Below are 24,395 nucleotides of genomic sequence, written 5' to 3' on the forward strand. Positions count from 1 at the left end.
ATCGCTACCCCAGCGCGTATCACCACTACACATATATTATCAAATTATGGTTATTTTTGCATTCTGACCACAAGTATTGTGGTTATTGTGGTTAATGCAGACATGATTCCTTGTAAAATGTGTTTTTTGTTGCCAGATAAAAGGGGAAAAACCTATTCTCAAAGTATGTATTTGGTCGATGGTAGAAAAACCTTTCCGAAACCCAGCTTGCTCTTACGGTTTGTTTGCCTCTAAATTTTTCAGTATTCTGTTCACAATAATATTTGCAAACATTTTATACGTGTGCGATAACAGGCTCATAGGGTCTGTAATAAAAAGAAAATCATGATTGAGGTATTTCATTTCTGTGTATACAAGTTGCTAATTTTGACCCAATAAACTGATCCTGTTGCTTTTATGATGTACACAGTGAATACCATCTAGTCCAAAAGTTTTTGCAAATTTTCGTAATTTGGAGGGCACAGTTTACTTCGACAAATGTGCCATTGGGAACATACTCTTCTTCATCTGAGAGATGGTCGAATTTCTGGGCTCTATGATGTTCTTTGCTATAGCTATCTGCTGAGTATGTATCTGGCTGACTGACTATAACAGACGCATTTGACTCAATGTAAATTGATACAGTCATCCAAACTCTCACGAACCAAGACCTGCAAGAAGAAAGTAGAAATATTACAAATTGGTGTCAGAAAAGAAGACACACTTTCATCAAAGTCATTCACAGCGACATTGGAAGATGTTTCCAAAGACGAGAATCACGACGCTCTATCTTGACTGTGGAGGTGAACTGTGGATTGTTGCATCGTGGTACTGTGAGAGATGGAAACGATTTGGCGAGGCCTTTATCCAACACTGGCTGCCACCTATAACACTGGTCAACAAAAAAAAATTCTGGCCTGGACCTTTGCAGCTGTTTTAGACTAATTTCAGGGTGCTGATTCCAAATCTGATCTCAGATTTGCTCTATCACATCTAATTTTTATGCTATCGGCATACCCCATTTTCATTGATTTTACCCGAAATTAACTGTCACTTATGATTGAAAGTTGTTGCGAGTCAGTGACTGCTTTAGTGTTAAAATATGGTGCTGTATTTTTAGGATAGTGTGTTTATAATATCATTTTATGTAGATATCCACATTTATTTAATATTTTTCTTCTGCAGTTTTTATTGAAAATGCAATATTTGATATCTCAAAAACCTGATGTGATAGACAAAAACTGATGCCAGATTTGCAATCAGCACCCCAAAATTACCTTAAAACCGTTGGAATACCTTATGCCAGAAAAAGTGTGTTGACCAGTGTAATAGATCATGGTTGCTGCGGATTCCAATGATGCTGATTACAATGATAAAAGCGAAATTAAAGGTTGGATTAGATCTCAGAAATATTTACCCAGAAATGGTGCATAATTGTGTGAAGTGGGTGAACAGCTGAGCAGTATTGCCATCGCCTCCGAGTTAGTTTGCACATAGTTTACACTTCAATTACCACAGATGCTTCATAAATTCTGCACCATCTGTGTAAAGTGCATGATAAGGGCTTTCTGGCATTGTCCGACAAATTAATCCACCATGTGCTACCGTTATGGTCCAAATTCACCTAATTAAAAAAATATATAATCTTAGGGATTGATTTTGGCAAAACAAAATTCTTAACACAATAATTTCACTGAACACACCTCGTATATATATTTCTTACCAGGTAAGGCCCACTGAGCTATATAGCTCTTTTTCAGAAGTCACCTGGCCACAAATGATAGCTCAACGAAGTGGCTTATCATCACGTGGACCATTTATAGCAGCCAAATGCTCTAAATGCAAGTTACTAAATGCGGAGGGAAAAACCAGACTACCCGGAAAAAAATTCACACGACCACATGGAGGAACATGCAATTGAACCCACGATCTTCTGTATACCAAGTGAGGTAGTTAACATCCGCGACGAAAGGTAAAGGTACAGCTTTGCAAATGCTTGCTTGGCAGAAGGGCCTCCGGTACGAGAGTATTTTTACCTAACCCACACTTTGCCCCAACATGTGTGGCCTGCCACAAGACTAACTGCAATGTACCCATTTATATACTGCTCTGGGTGGATATAGGAGGAGGGGATTCAAGGGAATGCCCCATTGTCTCAACTGCCGTGCTGGGAGAACGAACTGAACCAGCGGCCTCTGGATTGCACGTCCAATACGCCACGGCAGGATCTGAATGAAAAATACATTTTAAAATTAAACAAAAATTTCAGACCGTTAAGAACAAACCACAAGATAATATCTTCATGTGCAAAACCCATGAGCTATTTTGGTTGAGTGAACTTTAAAGCAGCGGCTTTGAAGGACAGATGCCAAACAATTAATTACCATATGATTCCATATGAGCACAGTCGTACCACCAATGGAGCGCTCCAGAGAAGCGATGGCTGAAACCCATAACTATTTTTTGAACGAATTTGCATGGGTCAGTGCAACCATCAATTCCTGGCGGTACAGCTGATTTGCAACCAAATCATAAGGATTCCTCTACGTGAATCCAGCCGAAGCGTGAAATGACACCACACGTTCGTATGGAGACCTTTTTTTACTTGGCATACCGTGCATACTTGTGCAGGAAGGCAACGAGCGGCAGAGGTTTTTTTATGTAAAATTTGAGAAATTTCACGAGATGTCACTTTCCGGTGTATGTTCCATTACTCACGACACACCTGGTGCTATTACAGTCTTTTCGTACTTGTTATATCTTTTGTTTCATCCTGTGCGCTACCATATGTATTTAATTCAAAAGGCAATGGCTTCTTTGATCTTAAAAAATATGAGCTCCAGTGAAATAAGTTGTGAGCAGACTCTCTCTCTCTCTCTCGCTTCAACTGATCAGGAAACAACTACCATGACCTTAACAACTAGTGAAGGTCTTTTACGTTGGCCAAACCCACAGACTTCTTTTGCAACAGACCACATGTACAAACAATAAAAAGTACATATGTGGGAGTGATTAAGCTCAAATCGTATAATGTTTGAAGGGCTTAAAACTTTTTTTGCTCATGACATTGTACTCACAGTCCCTATAGCTTTATTACACGTATGTGTAAACAATATGAAATGCCAGACTTCCTGTATACAACTTCCGCAGAACCAAAGAGGCGAGTTTAATTAATAACAACTGTGACAGCTGACAGCTTGAGACCAATTTTTTTACATGAACTACAGGCTCGGGTGAATCAGTGAAGACCTGGTGAGATGAAAGACACAATGTGCTCGGCTGCTGCAGCAAAATAGCAGTTTTATGCCCTCTCCTCCTCACCTCCTCTTTTGTTGCAATTAATAACTTCTGCGACGTGGTTAATGAGATCCCGGCCCTGTGCATGCATACACGTGCCACTTCTGAACATGATGTGCTTAGGAATTTCTATGAAAGCATTTTGTGGCAAACCCTTGGCATGTCTGCACCAATGAGTCCCGGGAGTGGTTATTTGCATTCAATGCATGCAGTCTCGGTGTTTACAAAAACAGCGGAGCTTTGTAAACGGCACCATGGGGATGTCTGTCTCACGTACTGTACAATACATGCTCGTTTAATATTCAAATTACTCGGACAAACGAAAATACATTTCACGTATAGTTTGCAATTTTCTTTCTAGAAAACGTGCTTAAAAAAAAAAACCTTAAAGCTACTTCTGTTGTTTTTTAACAGATGAACACCGCATACATATAATCTACATTTCTATTGCGCTTAAAATTTTAATTCAACAGGGGCATGCCAGCAGGGAGTTTTATTTATATATAATAGAGAAAAAAAAACTCGAGGACCATTATATGTAGCAGATTAAAGAATGACAATGTAGGAGCGATGATGCCTTGAAAATGACATATGAAAAAGTGCAGTGATCCCCCACTTTTTAATGCTTTCCAACTAAAGTTTAAAGTGTTAATGCATTAGCTGTCTGACCGTCTATCTGTATCAAATGTATGTATCATGTGACGACAACTCTTGTAATGAAGGCCCAATATTAAAAAATATGTTTAGTATAAAGTTGTGTTGTAATAAGGGAATTACGCTCGAGAAAACCAAGAGTTGCGATTAAAAACCAGACGATGAATATTTCCGAGTAAAAAAAACACTGTAAAGCATTTAAAAATGCATTCATATGTATGGTTTTTCTTCCATTTTATTGTCTACGTGATGGGTAGCATCACTCAACGGAGACAGGTCTGTGGTTAATTAGCTACGGAATTGGCCAGTATTGTAAGGATATGTCGCTTCGTAAAGAATCCAGAAAAAAGCCCATGAGGCAGTCAACCAGTTTATGTTTACCGAGCACAGAGAGCAGAATATAAGCATGTAAGCTCCTGCGAGCTTCTCCCCACCACCACCGCCCCCCACACTCCTTAATAAACAGTTGTTATTTTTCTACAAACATAGGCATTGGACTCACTCAATTAATATTTATTAAAAAGAAAAGCTAGCTTAAGAAGTGATGCATTGGAAAAATGCGATTTCTACACGTGTTAAACAGGTACAAGCATTCAAAATGAACTGTTGTTATACACCGCTGTCTGAATGCACATACAGTACATATATATGACAACACATCTGAGACGAATATCAACAATAAGTGCATAATTTACATTTTCATTTATAAGAATAATTTGTACGGTTTGTTGGGTTGTGGCTCGTGTGGATCTCCTTTGTCCAATGTGGACACTACTGTTTTGCTTTATTTTATATTAGGTCTAGTTAAAAAAAAACATGCAGTCTCAAATACCACGACGGAAGCATCTTGCAAGCAAACCAACTGACGAATGTGAATTTTTATATTTTTTACCAAATCCAGGTTTATTTATTTTCAAACACTACCTCCATTTCCAAAAAAACCTTTTCATTGAATTGATATTACTTGCTACCTACCAAATTGCATTCCCGAGACAGGAGAGAGAGAGCCCGTAGGAAATTAGGTGACAATGTTATCCTCAAACGGGTGAGTTTAGAGGCTTCAGGAATGCTGGAATTCCACAGATGGTCTGCCACAGGGAGCCAGGGAAATTGAATAGCACTCTGTCTGGTAAAACGACTAGTGTCAGTGAAACTGCTGGTGTTAATTGACATCAACATAAGCGACGTCCACAGCTTATTCATCGAAACATTCTTTTTTTCTATTCCTTCTAACAGCTTCTGTGACAATGGGGCCAAATTAAGTCCCTCCACGTCAGTCTGTTTTATACTCATTCTTTTGTACAGTTCATGCTTATTAAACCTTTCTCTTCCAAGTCACTTTCCAAGTGCGTTAAACAACTTAACCTGGCTTGCACAAGCATGTTGAAATTGGAAAAAAAACAGATACAAAAGCAATTAAATAACGACAATTACAGTGTTAAAATATTTCTGGATTAAGAATATGTGAATTAAATAGTCTGATTCAGGCTTGGACAGATGGGTTATATGACTGCGATGATTTCGTTTTCAAACGGCAATTTTGGTAAGCTAAATAATATAAATTTTGATTTAAAGCTTTACCATCACAAGCATTTAAAGATCACGTATTTGGAAAACAATAGATTTTAATTTCAGGAAATTCAAAAGCTGCATAAAACCTATAAATGAGCAAGCTGAGTGAACGTTTATACATTCTATTTTTTTAAATGTCTTCATCAAACTGCTGATGTGAAAGCATGATATACCATGGCTACATTGGAAGATAATTAATGATGTATTACACGAGAGGAAAATCTCACAACTGGCAAGAGTTGAATAGAAACACATCAACGAAATTAACATTTAACTCCTTACAGATGCAAGTGATTATGAAAAACAACATCTCTAAAGAGAGTTGTTAAGACATTTACTCTGAGACCAAGATGATTCCAAACAGCTTTGTCCAATAATTCAAGCGAGCATGACTGCTGATGAGACAATTATTGTTGAAACTGGTCCAGTTTTCTTGTCTTGAAATCAATGCTACTAAAATTCACTCCCAGAAGGCCGTGCGGCTGATGGGTTGTGAATTTTTTTTTTTAAGTGGCGAGACATTGTCTACTTATATACAATGAGATGGCTGGGTGGCTCAGAGGTCAGTGCCAAGCTGGTACTGCTGAGAACCTAGGTTTGAATCTGGGTAGCCACTTGAGATTAAACGGGGTGCTCAAGTGCAGCGAACTGATGAAGGTTTCAGCCCAGCCAGCAATGACTGTGCAAAAAAAATACACCATGTTAAATTCACAGATTGGCTAAATTCCAGTTCTGAGATTTTGAAATATCGGTTTGCCTGTTGTGCGATAAACGTTACAGGACTCTAGCAGGGACGGTGGGAAGGTTACTGCCCCCTATTGTGTATAAGTAGTCACTTGAAGAGCTTTCAGAAGCATTTCTGTGTTATCTGCTTCCACGGACCGTTCTCCAGCATGCAGTGGTGCACTCCTTTCTACCAGAGTTGTAAATGGGTGAAAAAATCAACACCATTGTTGGGGAGAAAAATACAAACGGTTAATTTCACAAAATTTACTGGCACTGCAAGTGTGGGTAACTACAAGTAATGGGATAAATTTTACTCTCCTGATTGTGACCAAAAAGAAGTTTCCTGCTTTAAAAAAATGTTCGCTCAATATTTGTAAGTGCAAAATGAGAATCAAACACAACGTGCTTTCAAAGAGCATAGATCGACGTATGAAAATAACTCGTATAAATGTCTTTATGAGCATCACCAGTATCGCTTCAATTTCAAGCATGCACATAGTGGCATTTGTTTGCAGTCTCTCAAAACAAGGAACTGCAAATGGGTTTGTTTACTTCTCTCATGTATAGTGTTTGAAAGATAAAAGATTCCACAAGTTATTCAATCACAGCTTGAAAACGCGCATGCAGTGACTTTAAGCTGTATCTGCTATGCTTTCATGTTTTTTGTAATTTCTAAACATAAATAATTGTAGAACAGATACAAATCCCACATTCTTTTAAATGAGGTAAGAGATAACAGTTATTTTTCTAGGCAGAAAACAAAGTATAGGGCTCCAGCCTCATCGCCATTATTACCGTGATGCTTATTTGCCCAGGTATGCCTCAGTGATGTCTAATCGCTCTTTTTCAGAAGACTCCTGCTCAGATGTTTGCAGTAGGGGGCAATGCTGGCTATGTACACTCCGACTGAGTAATGGCATGCAATAGCTCGCATCAAGCGCAAGGTTAAGTGAAGTGGTCAGGACATTTGGGATTTCACTTTGAGGATCACTGTGACAAGGGCCCAATCAAAAGTCCGAGCACGTGGCCCATGCATTTGCAAGAAATCTTACGCCTCTACAGCCACAATATGGTTGGAAGTGGTTTTTTCCTGTTCAACGAGTATTACTTTTTATAATACCAATGACCTTGCGAGGACCGATATAAATAACACCCGGGCATTTCTGTATCTTCTCTGCCAACCCCTATTTTTTTTTAAGAGAAATCCTGGAACTTGACCACAGTCCGGATGTGAGGTTGTGAGGGCCCTACAGTAAAATGATAAACATCGTGCACATAATGTTCAGAAATTATCAAGGTGGTGGAAAAGTTACCCCCCCCCTGAAAAACAAGTACACGGCATCATAAAGCATCCGTTTTAATCATTTGTGCGAAACCATTCTGGGACACAGATTTCCACGGTGAGTAAAACGTTTTATAGTTGCACTGTTCCTGGGTAATGCGACTCTTGCGAATTATGCTTTTATAAAAAAGACCAGCCAGGAATCAATTATTGTAACGTAACAGTTGAAACGATGTAATGGCTCTTAATGGCAGCGTTACACATGCAAGCAATTTTAAATATGCATTAACGTCGATAGTGAAATGATGCATTTAAACAATCTGCAAAGCAAAATAAATTCCATTTGTTGAGAATATATTTTTCTATCTTATCACCATGTCTCTGTGTTCTTTTACACACAAACATTGCAATCGGTATGCAGCACCAGGAATGGAAACCCAGGATGCCTGTTGTTGTAGTGCAGTAAACTAACCGCATGCAACCCACTCATCTCAACACACACACTTACAGGCACTCGCAGACACATCACCTTACGTAGCTAAATGTGTGCAGAGTGAATATACGCTCATGCTTCTCATCGTAAAAAGAGATGAACATTGTGAAATGCGTTTTTTATGACCACGGCCATTACGGAACACCTTAGGTTATTATTACCAACACTTTTTTTTATACCCATTCTGTCCCAAGTGGGCCTACGACTGTTATGCAACATCCTAGCTTTTTATTATTATTCGCTATGCACAACGAAAGCAATAACAATTATAACGATACCATCATTAACATTTTGTCATTTAATTATTTAGAATTAACTGAAATTTCCTACATCCATTATTTTAATGTGTCAATTATTTTTATATATACACACAATGTCCGTTTTCATTGGTAAAATATTAACTGAATTTCAATGGCGTTCTAATACCCAGACAACAGCACTGAGTCCCCCGGTTTTACGAAGCAATTGCAAAGAGGTTCTCGTTTACACAATGAGAACAAGACTGCTTGAGTTCCTGTAAATATTATTATTAACAATAGTAGAGCATAGTATAATTCGTGTACTTTAGGCCCCACTATGTAAAAATAACTCAACAGTGAGGGGGAAAATTAAATTACAAAACATTGTACGTGCCACTCTGTGTAAAGCATACATTGAATCTTTCAACGCAATCTTTCAACGTAAGCCGAGATTTTTCATTCTATCGTGGATTTTTTTTTGGTATCTCATTAAACTCCAAATTAACCAAAAAAATATATAAAACAAATTGCGACACAGCATAACCATATATATCCGTTTTGCTGAGAAGAGTAGGTGCCATGAAAAAAAATCCATATTGTTTACGAAATTTACTTTTACATACGCTGGTGGAATTTGAACAAATATATTTGGAATTTAAAACTCCAGCCGTCGCTTTTATGCAATAAATGCAACACGGTAGTTTTAAAATTCGTAATTCCTGAATTTCAAAATTACTTTGGAAAAGTTAGCAACTCAAATACCCTGGATTGATTTAAACGCATTCTAATTGTAAAAAAAGACGAAATTTACGGGTTTGCGAGCTTGTGCAAATTTTCCTTTTTTTTTAGCACTTTTCCACAATAAAAAACAAGAACAAAAATTAACACTAGGTAATTGTGAGCTAGTGTTCTACTGCTCAGGGAAAATACAGCATACATAGTCAGTATCATCAATTTTTGAGGGGTATAGCCAAGTGGTAGAGCATTTGACTGCAGTATAATCACTTTCCCAAAATTAACCAGGCCCGGCTTGCAGTATCACACAATATTAATTAGCACAGTTCTCAAAAACTCTCCAATTTCTTTCTGCACACGGTGACAAACTAAATTAAATCCATAACTCGATCCATTATAAAGTCCATGGCCACGGCTCAATCGACCTGCATGTTAACTAATTTAAACAAGAATGTTAGTTCATATTTTTTTCCAGGATTAATGTAAAAAAAGATGTTGCACCCAACTAAGCATACTGTAAATTAGATATCGTTTTGGCACGTCCCTTTCGTTCATGTTGCTGCTACACATGTCTACAAAAGTCCATTGTACGACTATTTTACAGGAGCTCACGCAAACAGGTAATAAAAACAACCTCAAATTGGCGTTAAACAGCTTAATTCACATTCATTTTTATTCAATTTAACTCCATCAAATTCACAGATTTTTTGCCTTTAACAGGCTATATTTTTTACCCCATCAAAATGTACCGAATGAACCTGATGCATTCGGAGAGACTCAAGTGCCGCAAACACAACAAGCCTCACAAAACACAAGCGAAAAACAACATCCAGGCGTGAGCGGCGAGCATTCGGCTGACCTGTGGATGGAGAACACGTGCTCAGCAGGTTTGGGACTGGGAGACCCAGAGTGCCAGCCAGGCTCACGGAAGAAAACCTGGCCCGGTGGGTGGGGAGAAGAGCCCGGGTGAAGCCACTGTGCAGCGCTGGGAGGCGGCAAGGGAGGCAGCTGCGTCGACATCATCGGCTGCGGCACGTGCTGCTGCTGCTGCCGCTGGCCGTTCGCTTGCTGGTGATGATTGTGGGGATGGGCAAGGAATAGAAGCGAGTGAGGCGGCGTGCCCCCCAGCACTTGTATCCCAGTCAGAATGCCAGCTCCAGTCCCACTAGCGCTCTTGCTTCTACTTGCTATGCCGTTACCACTGCTGCAGTTGTTACTGCCTGGGCCACTGCTGCTTGTACTGCAACTACCAAAGCTGCCATCACCGCCGCCTCCACCTCCATTCACAAATCCCCCGTGGGGTCCAGTGAGGCAGACTGGTTGATCGGGAGAAGACAGCGGGCTTTTAATGCCACTTCGGCCTACACTGTTGCTGGTGCCCACCCCGCCAACAAACAGCGAAGGGTGTGGCTCGCCCCAGCTCCGGTAGATCTCCATGATGTATGACGACGAGTAGGGCATGCCGGCCAGTGTATAGCAGGAAGAGGGTAGGCCCCGGCCGACAATATCGTCTGCCTGCGATTTTATTTCCAGAGCCGATTCAGCAGACTCCTTGCTGACGGACATGGCAAGTCCCAACACAGGCAAAACCAGCGCTGGCACCACACCAACCCTCGCTTGCGTGCCGCAACTTTTTACGGCATCAGAGGACCGTTTCCGTGCCAAAGACTCGCGCACACTAGAAAAAAATATAAATTGGCGATTATAAAGTACACTCTTCACGTATCGCGCTGTCGCCCACCAAATCTGACATGAACTACATATCATTCCCTCTTGCAGGACACCAATAAGCACTGTACACCGAAGACCCTTTTCCCCACTGGTGGAGAGGAGGAGAGGCTGTAACACTGATATGCTCGCTGCCATGGAGTGTCAGAGCCAAGTAGGCTCAAAGCACCACCCACTCAACCAACCAGGGCCCTGGGTCCGCCTACACCCACAGTCGGGAGGGTCACATGGCGTCACAGAGACTTGGCGAGCTGCCACCCAGCGGGGCCATGCTGTTCCCATAACTCATCTCGGCAAATGATTTATGCCCGCGTCCTTGCACACGCTCACTCTTTTCCCCGGCTAACCCGCTTACTTATTTATTTTCTTGCTTTTCTGCCACTGCTGTCAAGACTGCACTGCCTCTCACAAAGATGAGCAATATAATGTATGTCCCTGACTTTCTGGCCACGCTTATGCGCTACGGACTACCTTTCCTATAGTCCTACGCGTGCGCACCAGAAATGGTCGGCTCTCTCCAACACAAACACATGAGCATGCATACGCACGCACAAGTTCACATGCGCCAACACGCCTGCACCCAACACTGTGTATTGTGCCTCCATTCATTATGGGAAGATGATCATCAATGATCCATTGTCTGTTTTCCGAAAAATGTTTATCTTTACACGCATTTTCTCTTATAAGTACCATTATTTTCCCCATTGTTTGTGCATAACATTTTTGTTTCTTCAAATAAATTGAAGAAATGTAATGAAACCCATTTTTTTTCACAATAACCTTACCCGAGATCATATTTAGGAAAAAAAGTTATAACGGTTAGCATTAATGTACCAAGGCATGTCACCATCATTATAATCATTGCCGACCATGATCTGCTGGATGAAGGCCTCCCAATGTCAATCACAATGCCAAAATGCATCAGGCAACTGCACATGATGTGATCTCATCACTTTAACACCAGAGTGGTCACTTTCTTGGGCGTGTTCTCTCCTTTGGCTGCCACTGTGTCACCAATCTTGTCCATTAGTCATGATCCCCTCGATTGATGTACCCTGCTCAGAGGCCCACTTACTTTTTGACGTCTATAATTTGCATTTCATGTCTGATCAATCTTGTTCCTATTTTTGCCTCTCTGTATTTCCCAGCATGCATCTATTTATTTCGGTACTTTTCGGCTCTTGTTCCATTTCCTTCGTGTCCATGTCGTGATCCAAATGTCATAGCAGGGATTATGCACCGATTGAAATTTTGGATATTTAAGGACATTGCTATGTTGGGGGGTTTCATCATAAAATTTATTATTTTCTAAATGCACTTCAAACTATCTCTTACTTGCCTCTGGTCCATCATTTCAATCCTAGTTTGCCTTAAATAAATACCCTAGATTGGTCTTATTATTTGTGACATTCCAGTAATTATTATCTATTCAGCAAAATTACAGCCTTCTTTGGTAAGTTCGTCAATAATTTCCCGAGGTTCATTGACATTGATTATCAAAATGACTATTTGGTCATAAAATCTGGTTAGTTCAAATGTGAGAATAGGTTTTCCCATTTTGTTGGCAACAAAACCGGTGTGAAGATGTTAAAACACCAAACTGAAACCTTTTACAAGGAATCATGTCTGCATTAACCACAATACTTGTGGTCAGAATGCAAACCAAAAACACTGATAATATATGCATTGTCTTTGAAACGGATTGGTCCATACCAGAGACAGCTTTCTTCGGAGCCTAGTCTCAGAAGGTGTTAGACCAGAGGACGCCAAAAGGCTGTACACGTCTGTATGATGCAGTTATTCCAAGTTGTCACAGTGTCCTTAATAAATGGAAAAAATTTTATACAGAAATTACCAAAACCGTTTAAAGAGACAGCATGTCATCACAACACAAATAAAACGTTCATTAAAAACAATTCCAGGCATGAACCGAGTGAACTCTCTTGTTGGGTTTTGTAAACAAGATGTGGCTAGAATTGTGCTTTCAATACAATTCAAAATCCAGGCCGCAACTATCCAAAACGTGTTCCAAAAAAAAAACCCTGAAAGGAATTTGTTTGAAATCTGGAAAAATTCAACTAAACTTCGGATATGGGTTCCTGATTAAATAAATAAAGACTCTAAACATAAGTAGAAAGAGAAAAGCTTATGTTGCAACTTTCTATGTGTTGTGATTTGAGCTACCATTCCCCAGTATAATTTTGTGACATATGTAGGGGGGTGGTGTGGAGAGAAAATCCCCACAAATGTTCGTTTCTACATTTGGTAACATTTTAAAGGTTATGTCATGACACAGTGCAAAACAAACATTACATATAATTATTTCAAGTTATTCCGTGATTGCTTTAAGAATGTCACGCTCAATTTTTTTCTGAAAATATAGTGCTGGTAGGGTAACTCCGACAGCCGTGCCAATGAACACAACCATTTTGACGGAAAAAAATGTTACGCGTTAGCACTGCTGGGGTTGTATAATCCCAAACTGAACGATTTAAATGGCTGGCTACGATGGCTGGACATGGCGACTGTACGCACACAAAATTAGCAACTGGGACAGTAGCAAAGCACATCTCTCTCTATAATCTTAACAAAGTCCATAACTTGAGGTTGCCCAGTTACGGAGCACACAAGCATGCTAGCAATCAGCATAAAGTGCTCTCAATAAAACTGGTATTATTAAATTAATCACACGCCTGATTTTTTTCCCCACAATTTATCAGCGTCAACAATTCTGGACTCTTACTTTACTTGTGATATATAATATCCAGAATAGCTTTGTAGGTAAATATACTCTATAAACGCTATGTAGATATTCTGTATCGTGGTATTCATGTAATAGTTTTCTTAACTGACCAGTATATGCATTAAAACATTTTTTTAACAAACCTATGGACTACATTTTATTCATATGGACATTAGGTGTAAAATTTATGTATTTCTCAATTAATATTGATCAATAAGTCTCAGATACTGAATATGCATCAAATATTGTACGTTAGGATTTAGCGGTGCATCAAATGTTAACTTTTTCTTCAAATTATTTTTAAATAGTGTCAATTTTGACCAAATAGTAACAATAAAAAAGCACTACAGACCACTGTTAGTCATGTGACCACCACGTCTCACAGTGGAGGCAGGAGAGTCAAGGGGGCAGACAGAGAGACAAAGAAAGAAGAGACAAATGAATGACGAAAAATGACGGAGACAAAGCAAGCGACGCACGAGACACAGAGACAAACATATAGTCAGACAGACAGAGGAAGCCTGGAAAAGAGACCGGGTCAGAGAGAGAAAAGGGGAGACAAGAGACAGAAGGAGAGACAGAGGGGGACAGAGATACGAAGACGTTTTAAAATTAACTTTCAATGTAGCCGAACACCTAAAGTACTCGATATTTTTCCAAATAGTAAAGAGTGCTTTTAGGTATTTGTTTTATAAGTATATGATGTATAACTATTGTTCATTTAAATATAATTGTGACGCCTCAGTTAAATCCGTAATAGACAGTCATAATAGAAAAACACACTATCAATTAAAAGCCAATGCTTAAAATGTTTAGTTAAGTCAGTGGAACGAATAGATTTAGGGAATTAAGGGGCTGGAATTGCCCAGATCATTTAAAAGGTGCAGGAGCAATAGTAGCAACAAGTATGTGTGGACAGAGCATCAGTCACACCTTACGTGCTACAGAACATTCATTGTTAAAACCTGGCTCTATCAACCTCGTGATGTTCGGTCTAACTCAGCTTGCCAGTTTGCCTCAGTAGGATGCCTAATTATTTTGGCTATCCATTGTTCCATGGCATTGAACAGCTGTGATGATTCTTAAAAAGATGACCAGAGCTGTTCTCTGCCATATTGTCTGCAGTTATTTTACTTGAATCGCTGCTCAGCTTAATATCCGAAGCCATTGACACGTGCACCACAATTATTCGTAGTATTCTCCAGAGGTGTGGCCTCGAGTCATGTGACTTGGACTCGAGTCAGACTCGAGTCATGAATTTGATGATTTGCGACTCGACTTGGACTTGCATAACAATGACTTTGTCCCACCTATGAGATGTGGACTCGAGTCATGTGACTTGGACTCGAGTCAGACTCGAGTCATGAATTTGATGACTTGCGACTCGACTTGGACTTGCATAACAATGACTTTGTCCCACCTCTGGTATTCTCCATCCGTGCACATTTGCTAGTGTCATCATGGTGACAAAAACACGTGGTGCTCAAACACCAACACAATAGACTTTACCCCTTAACTTATGCTTGTTGCAACATCAAGAAACACATGAAAAACCCTAAAACACTACGTACACTCCCCCTGTCAGACAGCAATGAAATGGTTTGAAACAATTATGGACTGGGAAAAACATATTCTGGTGCTCAAAAAGCATGGATTGGGACGAGGGAATGCTATAGATGCCTCTCTGGAGAGTTTTTGGACTACTGTTCCATGCTGGTCACATGTCTTGGAACAGGTAAGAATACCCCCACTGTAACCTACCACACGTGACCTGCCAATTTACTGTGGTGTAAGCGTTTATACTACTGGGGTGGACAGAGGCAAAGAGATGAGAAACTTTCCCCATTTCTTTCAACTGCCAGGCTGGGGAGATCCAACATTAGTACATAACAAGACACTGCAAACTTGTTGACTTCACTCACTCCAGCCGTAAGGCCTAGAGCACAGCTCCTCCAGAACAGACACCTCAAAACCAATAGCCCAGACCACCAAAAACCACAGAAATTGCTGTGATTTCCCACATGAATGTTACGTTTTAAGACACCAATCGACAAGCTCACCGTAAAAAAATCAACATCACCTTCAGTCAGCAACAGATCTAACCACTGATAGTGGAAGTGGCCCTCAGGGGTCACAAGGTACAAACAAAGCACCCGGATATGATGGCCTGTGTCCTAAGTCCCTAAAGGGCCTGGGAGTATATGTGTAAGGACAGTACGGGGCCTAGTGGCCGTAAATATTGATTGTGTAGTGACATCGGGGATGTCACTGTATGGTGCCGGCCCGGAAGAGCCGTGCCGTTCGATGTTCCTACATCGTGGACAGCACCGTGTGGGTGGTTATGTGTAGTACCAGCCCTAGTGGGGCTTGGTAAGCACTGGGATATTGCGGGCACCATGCACAGCGTGTGGTGGGGGCTCCCACGAGGGGGAGTGGGTGAGCGTCAGCCCAGGGGCAGGGTTGCCCTGGGCCATGGCACTTTGGTTGACCCCGTAGACACGTGATCTGGAGAGTCCACACAAGGGGCCCCAGGTGGGGGGGCTAGTGAGTGGTCACGTGTCCAGGGAGAGCTCTTGAGAAGGATCGAGAGAGAACGAGAATGCTCGAGAAGCCGGGCGGGGCCGAGGGCGGAGTGGCCCCGACCGTAGGGGGATATAAGGCGGGTCCCTGAGAGGGACCGGGGTCGCTGCATTCTACAAGCTGGAAGCTCAACACCTACAAGCTGGAAGCTCAACGCCTACAAGCGGGAAGCTCAACACCTACAAGCGGGAAGCTCTACGTCTCAAGCTGAAGCTCTTCGTCCTACAAGGCAACCACGTGGTCAGAGACCCGAGTGAGGGTCCGACCCTTCATAGCAGTAACTCCTCTGTATAGAGTAGTTAGCTGGGTGGTCACCACCCTAGGCTGTATCTGGTGAAGGGGAAGTTACTGCTTGTGTTACGTTTTACAAATAAATGTGTTGCCTCTAAAAGGAACGTCTGCGACTCAGTTGGACTCACTACAATTGCAATGAGGACAGGCAGGGTCAAGTGAGGTAACTGAGTGAGGAGTCAACGCGGGGATAGAGATGGAACGCCCAGGGTGTTATAGTGAGGCAAAGGAGAGAGTTCTGGAAAAGGGGGGTGGCAGAGCCAAGGGGAAATAAAAGGCAGTGCGGAGTGGGGCTCAGGGCTGCTGTGGGGATTCGGGATCCGGACTGTCGTCGCTGTCATCACGGTGGATCGCCCTCATCGTCTTGGAAGGCTAGCAAAAAAGTTATATACAGTATCTTCGCCGTGGCTACTACATCGACGGCTCCTATATAGTCAGTCAGTCAGCTATATAGTGAACGTCGTGTAGCAGCTACATAGAGTCACCCAGTTGTATATGGTCAATCTACGTTCACCTGATGCCATCGAGTCGGGTGGACTGTTATATATAATAAATATATATAAATAACTTAAGCAAGACGGCATCTCTGAGTGCTACATTACATATGGAACAATGGCTAACACATATCTTTATCGTTATACACAGGACAAGCAATATACCAAAAAATGGAAGCCAAAAAGTCATCGTTGCTCCGATCCCAGGAAGCCACAAGACTGCAGTTACAGGCAAATTTGTTATCATGTCCTCCACCTCCAAGTTGATGGAACATACTGTCGAGGTGATCGCCACTCACCATTCAGTAACCTGCAGTACCACTGGGTGTCAACAGGGTGCAGCAGTGTTACCTCCCTGGGGAAATGCCGGGGGTCAAACAGAGGTGAGAGCGGATCCAAACGACAATTCCTGCTAGGGAAATTCCCGGGGTCAGATAGAGGTGAAAGCAGATCCAAACGACGGATCGTGAGGGGATGTCACCTCCCAGGGTAAACCAGAAAATTCCAAGAAGGGGCGTGGCTTGGGCGGAGCCAGCCACAAACCAGTATAAAAGCCAGAGCGCTGAGAGCTCTGGCTCAGTTCTCTCTCCACACGAAGACTGAAGCCCGGGCTGAAGATAGGACCCTGGACCCAAGCTCTACAGTCCTTCTAAGGGCTGGAGCTCAGTGAGGCCAGTGGTCAGGGGGAGAATACGTCCTGGAGAGACAGGACCCTGGATCCAAGCTCTACAGCCCTTCCAAGGGCTGGGGCTCAGTGTAACCAGTGGTCTAGACCCACAGACCGAGTGGTCGGGTCAGTCAGCCTCCCCTAGGTCCTAGTCGGAGGACGTTAGGCTAGCGGGTCACCAGTGAATAGGTCCCGCCGAGTCCAGAGGCCATACCTCCCTAGGTATCGGGTAAGGGAACCGTCATACCCCTTGTGTGTTAGGGACCGTGTCGCAAAGAAAGACAATAAATATAGTGTGCCTCATAAAGAAGTTTATTCATAAATATTTGAACACTACAACTGGAGTCAAAAGTGGTTGAAGGAAAAAAAATGGAAACAAGACGAACAACCGGCGTGCGAAGTCCGGACGAAGATAACTCAGATTTACCTACGGGGGCTGAAAACTCCACTGAAGATGCCGGCGGGCTGCCGGGCGCCCAACCACCAGCCCGGCAGCCGACTGCTCCTCTTGCCACAGGCGACGGGATCCGAGCTGCACACTGCCGTCTCGCCCAACTTCTACATGCTGAGCCTCCATTCTCTACTAGATCAACTTGGAAGCTGCGGGCGGAAAAGACCAGCCGCCAACGAACGTTCCCGCCATCGGACAAGCCGAACATTTTGAAATTCCCACCGAGGGATCACGTGCTTCCGCCGGAAGCGGAAGCCAGATGCATCTCGGGAACGTTGGGGTCCAAATCATAATGCGTCATTGGCGGGCGACGCTTCCAGCTCCAACCACTCATCAGACGCCGCGTCATGACGGCGGCGACCTGGTACAGTAGACGCTATCGGTCAAGCAATCGCCGATTTTCGGATAGAATCCAAACAACTTTACGCAGCACCGCCGGCCACTCTTCCAACAACGCCTACCCATTCTACGAGAATTCACGTCGACAGGAGGCGACTGGGCAGCGTTCCAGTGTCGCTTCCTCAACCATCAAGATATGGTGGGCTGGTCAGACGTGCAGGCGCTACGAGCGCTCCAAGCCACCTTGGACGACGACACTCTCGCCGCTTATCACCATCCCCAAGCGGGACAGGGCGACGCTGCTGTTGGCACTCTGGCGGATGTCCGACATTTATAGACCACCTTCAGATGTCCTGTACCATTTCTACGAAAGACGGCGCAACTCCAAGGAATTGCCACTTGCATTCCGCACCGCTCTACTCGCCATGGCAAGGGCGGCTTACCCGCGGATGGACGACGAGGCCATCAATGCTGACGTCCTCCAAAAACTGCTAAAGTTGGCGCGTGAGCTGCACATCGTCATCCAGGCGGTGGACGACGAAAATGTGTTCGCTACGGGCAGCTCGGAGCATCCACGCTCATCTGCTGCTCCACCGGGACTCAACCATCGCCGCCTCGGCTTCGACATCGGAGCCTGCTGCATGGATGCCGGGCTCTCCCCCGACCGCTTCGCAACGACCCGGCCAGCGGGCCGGCGATCGTCCGACCACGCCGGGCGCCGCGACGACCAGCAGCGGGGACGGCCCTCTCCCCGCAACGACGTCATGTTTCAACTGCGGCCGACGGGGCCACGTATCAACCGACTGCCGGGCGCCTCAACACCGCTCCTCCCGGCATCGGGGCCAAGACCACAAGACGTCCACGGCCTTGCAGCACAATCAGGTGACGCGGGAGTAATGGGGCCGTGTAGGCCACGGTGGACATCGAGTCGGCAGGGGTCTCCACGGAGATGCCTCCTGACCCACCTGACACGGTTGTTGATTCTCCTGTTCCACCTGCGCCGCCGAAGAAGCCACCCATCCCCTACGACGGCCCAGCAAAACACACGTGCGCTAAATCTCGTCAGTTCTCATGAGGGCCTCGTTATTCCCTCATGCGTGGGGGTCCTTACCTTTCATGACACGGTCCCGTCCCAAATTGTTTTCTTGCATTCCCCTTTGACTGTTGTTGTCGTGTCGCGCGCGTTCGATCGGATATTTTTCACTTCACCATGTACATATGTTGTCTTTGTGAGGGGGGTATTTATATTGGGGGTTCTTGTTGCGTTTCACGAGGCACACGCAATCTGCACACAATACATATTCAGGTTTTCATATCTAGCAGTAGTTATTTCCCAATGCAAAAGATACAAATCTGACTTGCAACATCAAATTCACATGCCGCAATTAGCCATGTAAAAGCAAATGTAGGTTTTGGAAAAACAATATAACAGTCTTATAATCTGATTTTATTTTTTAAATAACACTTTTCAGGAGTTTTTTATTTTCTCAAAAAGCCAGTCCAAGGGTTTAATTAGTCACTCCAAACAAGCACCAGATTGAAACATTATGTATTCTAATAAAAACAAGTTGCACAAGTCTAAATATAAAATTCAGCCCTCTGTGGGGATCCATTGAAACTTTATGCAGGAGGAATTGCCCGGACCTGATAAATCTCCTGCACACCTTTCCATCACTGTAGCCTGCACCCTCGGAATCAGGCCACATTGAACCCAATCCCCTCTGCTATGTTGTGTTCTCTGTCAAAGATATCATCAATAAACTGAGCATGCGTTTCATTTACAGATTCACATTGGCCTCGACTGGTTGGTGAACCAATGCAGAAAAACGAGCACGGTTTGCCTAAAATAATTTACCCGTCGTATATTCACATCGCCATTTATCAACTTTAAACTCATTATTTAAAGTTGATAAATAAAAAGCACCACAAACCATTGTTTTGTACTCAACTGGCTAATTAACTACTTGAGCAAGTTTGGAAATACGTTTACTTCGCAATGTTTTATTTCAGCATAAATTGGTTTATTGTATCATTCAATTATTACAGAACTAGCTTTACTACCCGTCTTCGCCCGGGACTTGGATCCACCATGCCCGGCCGCCTTTGTCTCCCCAGTGGCGATGTTCACACACCACACCAGTTACTCGTTTGAGTCGACCTAGGGGAGGCCCAGGACCGGTTCAAATAATCGTCACCGGTGGTGGCCATGAGCGGGAATCGAACTCGGGTCACCGGGTTCGTAGCGCAGCGCGCTAACCTGCTACACTACCACTCCCCACAGAACACTCACACACAAGCAGTCAATGTGCATGTATGTACAACCAGTTTGTCGATTCATTGCTGGATGACAGCCTCCCCATGGCTATACTTCACCACGCTGGTGACAATGCGTGTTTTAAGGGAGAAGAGGGATGCTCAATATAATTGAAACCTTCTGTACTGCACCACACCTATTACACCTGGTGGTCGCCCATCAATCCAAGGCACTATTCCAGTCTCAAGCCCTGGTTAGATCCCGAGATAGGACTTCGAGATGGGGGCCGCATTCCGACCGATGCGGTCATTGCTATATGTGCAAGGACTAATAAGGCATGCACATGCAAGAATTGTCGGAGCCAAAGCGTCCGGACCTCTAAAGAGTGATAGAAAAAATAAATCGACATTGCACGTTCATTGTACAGTACTGTTATTTTCCCGCGTTATTCGCGAACTTGCTATCCGTTGTTGCATCAAAAATTCTACACGACTGCATCTATCGAGAGAGAAGAAAAGTGATGAGAGAGAGAATGTGATACGAGTAAGTGATTAGATAAAGTGATGAGTTAAAAGAAATGTGCTGCTCACGAGCACCTCCGGAATGTATCCCTCGCAATTAACGAGGGAATGCTATACAGCACTGTTCAACGCACAGCTCACAATTCCACGTGGGTGGCTAAGGCATACAAAAATGATCTTAAAAACTGAAAATAAATAGTGCGCATACATTTGCTTTAGGCAAAGCGGATTCAATTGAGTTTTTTGTGTGAAGGCTCAAAGTTGTTTTTTTTGTGTGTGTAGGACCCCAATGTTGGATTGCACACACACTTACCACCGTATTCTCCCCAATGCAACGCCCTCCGGAAAGTAAGACGCGCTCCGAAAATGCAGAAGAGCTCTGGAAAGTAAGACGTGGTCGGGAAATTAGGACGTGCTCCAGAAAGTAAAGACTCCCCACCCCATACACTTCCTTGTAACCCCGGGATCAAATAAACGTATTACAGTTATGATCACAAAGACATACAGTAAACTGTATATACACACACACACTTCCTGGATCATAAGACGCACCCGCCCTACCGACAAAACATTTAAGGCTTTTAAAATACTACACGGGGAAAATGGGGGGGGGGGGGGGGGTGTAAGTGCGTCTTACAATCCGAAGAATAAGGTTGCTTACATCGCCGCATTTCCGTGGAAATAATAACTTAATCGGGAACACACGCTGTTTGTTCTCAGCCGAGGCATTACCAAAAAAAAACCCAACGCGGGTTACGTAACGTTACATAACCAAGGCAACGCCACACACACAACGAAAACTGCCCACATTGTATTGTCCATCAACAGGCATGGGGGGCTAAAGCCACCCAAATAAGCAAGCCAGACACAATTGTGTCGATTCTCTGTTTAAAAAACAAAACGTAATACGCTTCATTGCAGGCTATGCCAACATTCTTATACTGTACTTCATTCGACCCAACCCGAAATGACTCGACTGACGTGGTGAAGTATGGCCTTGAGATCTAATACAGTTACTGCGATGTAACGCCTCCAAAAGACCCGCACTGACCTGATCAACAACAAACCAACGACCAGTGCGGTGAAGTATGGCCTCACCAAATGCAGTGCTGACTTGACTGGCGTGGCTGAAGTATCGTGGGTCTCATAAACGAATTCAGTGACATAACAGGCGGCCAACGCTGACACACACCAGTGTGGTGAAGTATGGCTTCTGTCTTAATATAACACTGTAACACTTCCCGACGACCCGCACTGGTTTCGTTCAGATAGGTCCCCACTCATCGTGAAATGATCAGAGGGCGAGCAGCCACAACATATCCCCTACCCCCAATCCATGCTCCCAGCACAGACGACGCTGCTAAAGCTTTTTGGGTTCCAATTCGCCCTTGGCCTGGCCAACAATCATCAGAGTATTGGCAAGAAGGCAAGTGCTACTGCACTGTACTCGTTGTACCATTGGACATTGGAACAAGCCATGAATTTTGTTTGTAATATAGTACAAACATACGCATTTTCCAAAAAACCCAATAGAAATATTCAGCTTTCAGCCACTTATTGGCGGTGCAATGTACAATTATGAGCTGACAACCGGGCGTTCCCAACGCCCCTTTACAATAGGTGTAGTGAAATGAAATATTATCCACCTTATTGCCCGCCACTATCCGTGGGAGCTAGTAAAGAATGCTTATCCGCTCCCTGTTCTTATTTATTATTCGATAATTCACTAAATTAGGGAGCGTGAGTTTATTTCCCCACGTGACCGTGAATAAGAGGAAGTTCTACCGTGTTTGCCATGGTTTATCCACTGCTCGATGAGGCCTCCCCCACTATATGCCACTGCCATCTCTCGCCATCATCAAGGGATGTTAATAATCCACGAGCTGGATTACATCGCTCCATCACATTCGTGTGCGTCCTCTCAATCCCAGTTCACACGGAACGTTGGTCCAAAGGTCCCAACCACGTGCCAAGCGTTGGCACGTAAACTGGGATGGTCGGCGTATATTAAAGACGAGTATAGCATACTACATTAAGACATACCGTACTGGAGTGTGACGATAGGCTGCACATTATTTAGGACAGTTTTTTTTTAAACAAATGTATTTCGAGCTGGATTGTAGAATTGCTGGAAAGTGAGTTTGCGGGGACAGCATGGGAGGTCTTCATTCAGCAGTGGATAGAACATGTCTGATATAAAGATTGTGTCACAAAGTGTTGTACTCAAAAGAGAATAACATCAGATTACAGTATATAAAAATATATATTTACGTGCTACTTATTCTGTGGTCAATCAGTGCGCCCATAAAGTACTGAATCGCCAATATAAGACGTTGCAATACTGTATATTGTAAAGTGAAATACATTTTAAGTTGGGGTATTTCTACCCTATATACCTTCAACATAAACACGTTTGGCAACCACACCTTAAGTGCGTGCTGCATATAGTAGATGTAAATATTAATCGATAGCAATTGATATCGATTATCTAAGCTGACGATCCATCCTGGACGCAAATCAATTTGCATGTGAGAATGTTTTTGATTCGTACGAGCTGTAATTTGTTCATGTGACTCCATCAGCCACTCGAGGCCGCTAAATTCACAATGTTTCACGATGTATCCACTATATTATAATAGTATCATCCACTCGGAAATCTGATTCTCGGCAATTCATCTAATTGCCGGGAGGGTTGATGGTTACACCCAAAATACTATTTACTATACTATATTTATTCCTGTACTTTTAAAGCATATGATTACAACAGGGATATCCAACAATTAAAGTAAACAATTGCTCTACCGATAGTCATTGTGTTACTCAACTAAAAATGGGCAAAGAAAAAACTGATTTGTTAAAAAAAAGGGGGGGGGGGGGGTGTTATTAGGTGTGCCGCTGGACGGGAGGTCGATGGGCAGGGCTTGAGGGACGTCGTTCCTTTCATCAGCTGAATCAGGCCGTGTGGTTTTCTCGAGGGCTTCCACCTTCCGTGTAACATTTTGTGGAAAATTAAGTTAATAGACTCATCTGTATGCAGTCCTATAGCTTAATAAAAAAAAAACGTGTTGAGTTTCGTATTGCAATATGTATTGCTGGAAAGTTACATTTCCGTATATTCACCATAATTTACGTCCAAGTTATAACTCATCGGAAGAGACAAATTGTATTTTCGTTTGGGCGACCAAATGTTCTTTTCAGCTGTGCAGAAGAGTTGCAGGCAACACAACACATCTTGCAGATATTAATGAACCATCCCTTTTCCCATTGCTCATGTACTCACGCCAAAGGTGTAATAATCAATAAGATAATGTTCTCCATTCGTGAGACAGCGGTGGGGTAGCACACAAATG

General features: G+C 43.1%; 1 protein-coding gene across 2 annotated transcripts in view; it reads right to left on the reverse strand.

Moving 5' to 3' along the window:
• The window catches only part of LOC144729737 (estrogen receptor beta-like), a 124,603-nt gene extending 103,053 nt beyond the window's left edge, over positions 1 to 21,550 (reverse strand). The window contains exons 1-2 of one of the 2 annotated variants that reach the window (XM_078610197.1): positions 21,359 to 21,550; positions 9,837 to 10,045 (exon numbers count right to left, since the gene is read on the reverse strand). In XM_078610197.1, the coding sequence (XP_078466323.1) occupies positions 9,837 to 10,000 (164 nt within the window). In that variant the 5' untranslated portion in view covers positions 10,001 to 10,045; positions 21,359 to 21,550. Of the gene's footprint in view, positions 1 to 9,836; positions 10,885 to 21,358 lie in introns of those variants that run through there. The other variant, XM_078610196.1, reaches the window with a different exon arrangement.
• Positions 21,551 to 24,395: the final 2,845 nt, after the last annotated feature.

Source organism: Lampetra planeri, chromosome 33, assembly GCF_965212315.1.
Source record: "Lampetra planeri chromosome 33, kcLamPlan1.2.h2, whole genome shotgun sequence".
NCBI lineage: Eukaryota > Metazoa > Chordata > Hyperoartia > Petromyzontiformes > Petromyzontidae > Lampetra > Lampetra planeri.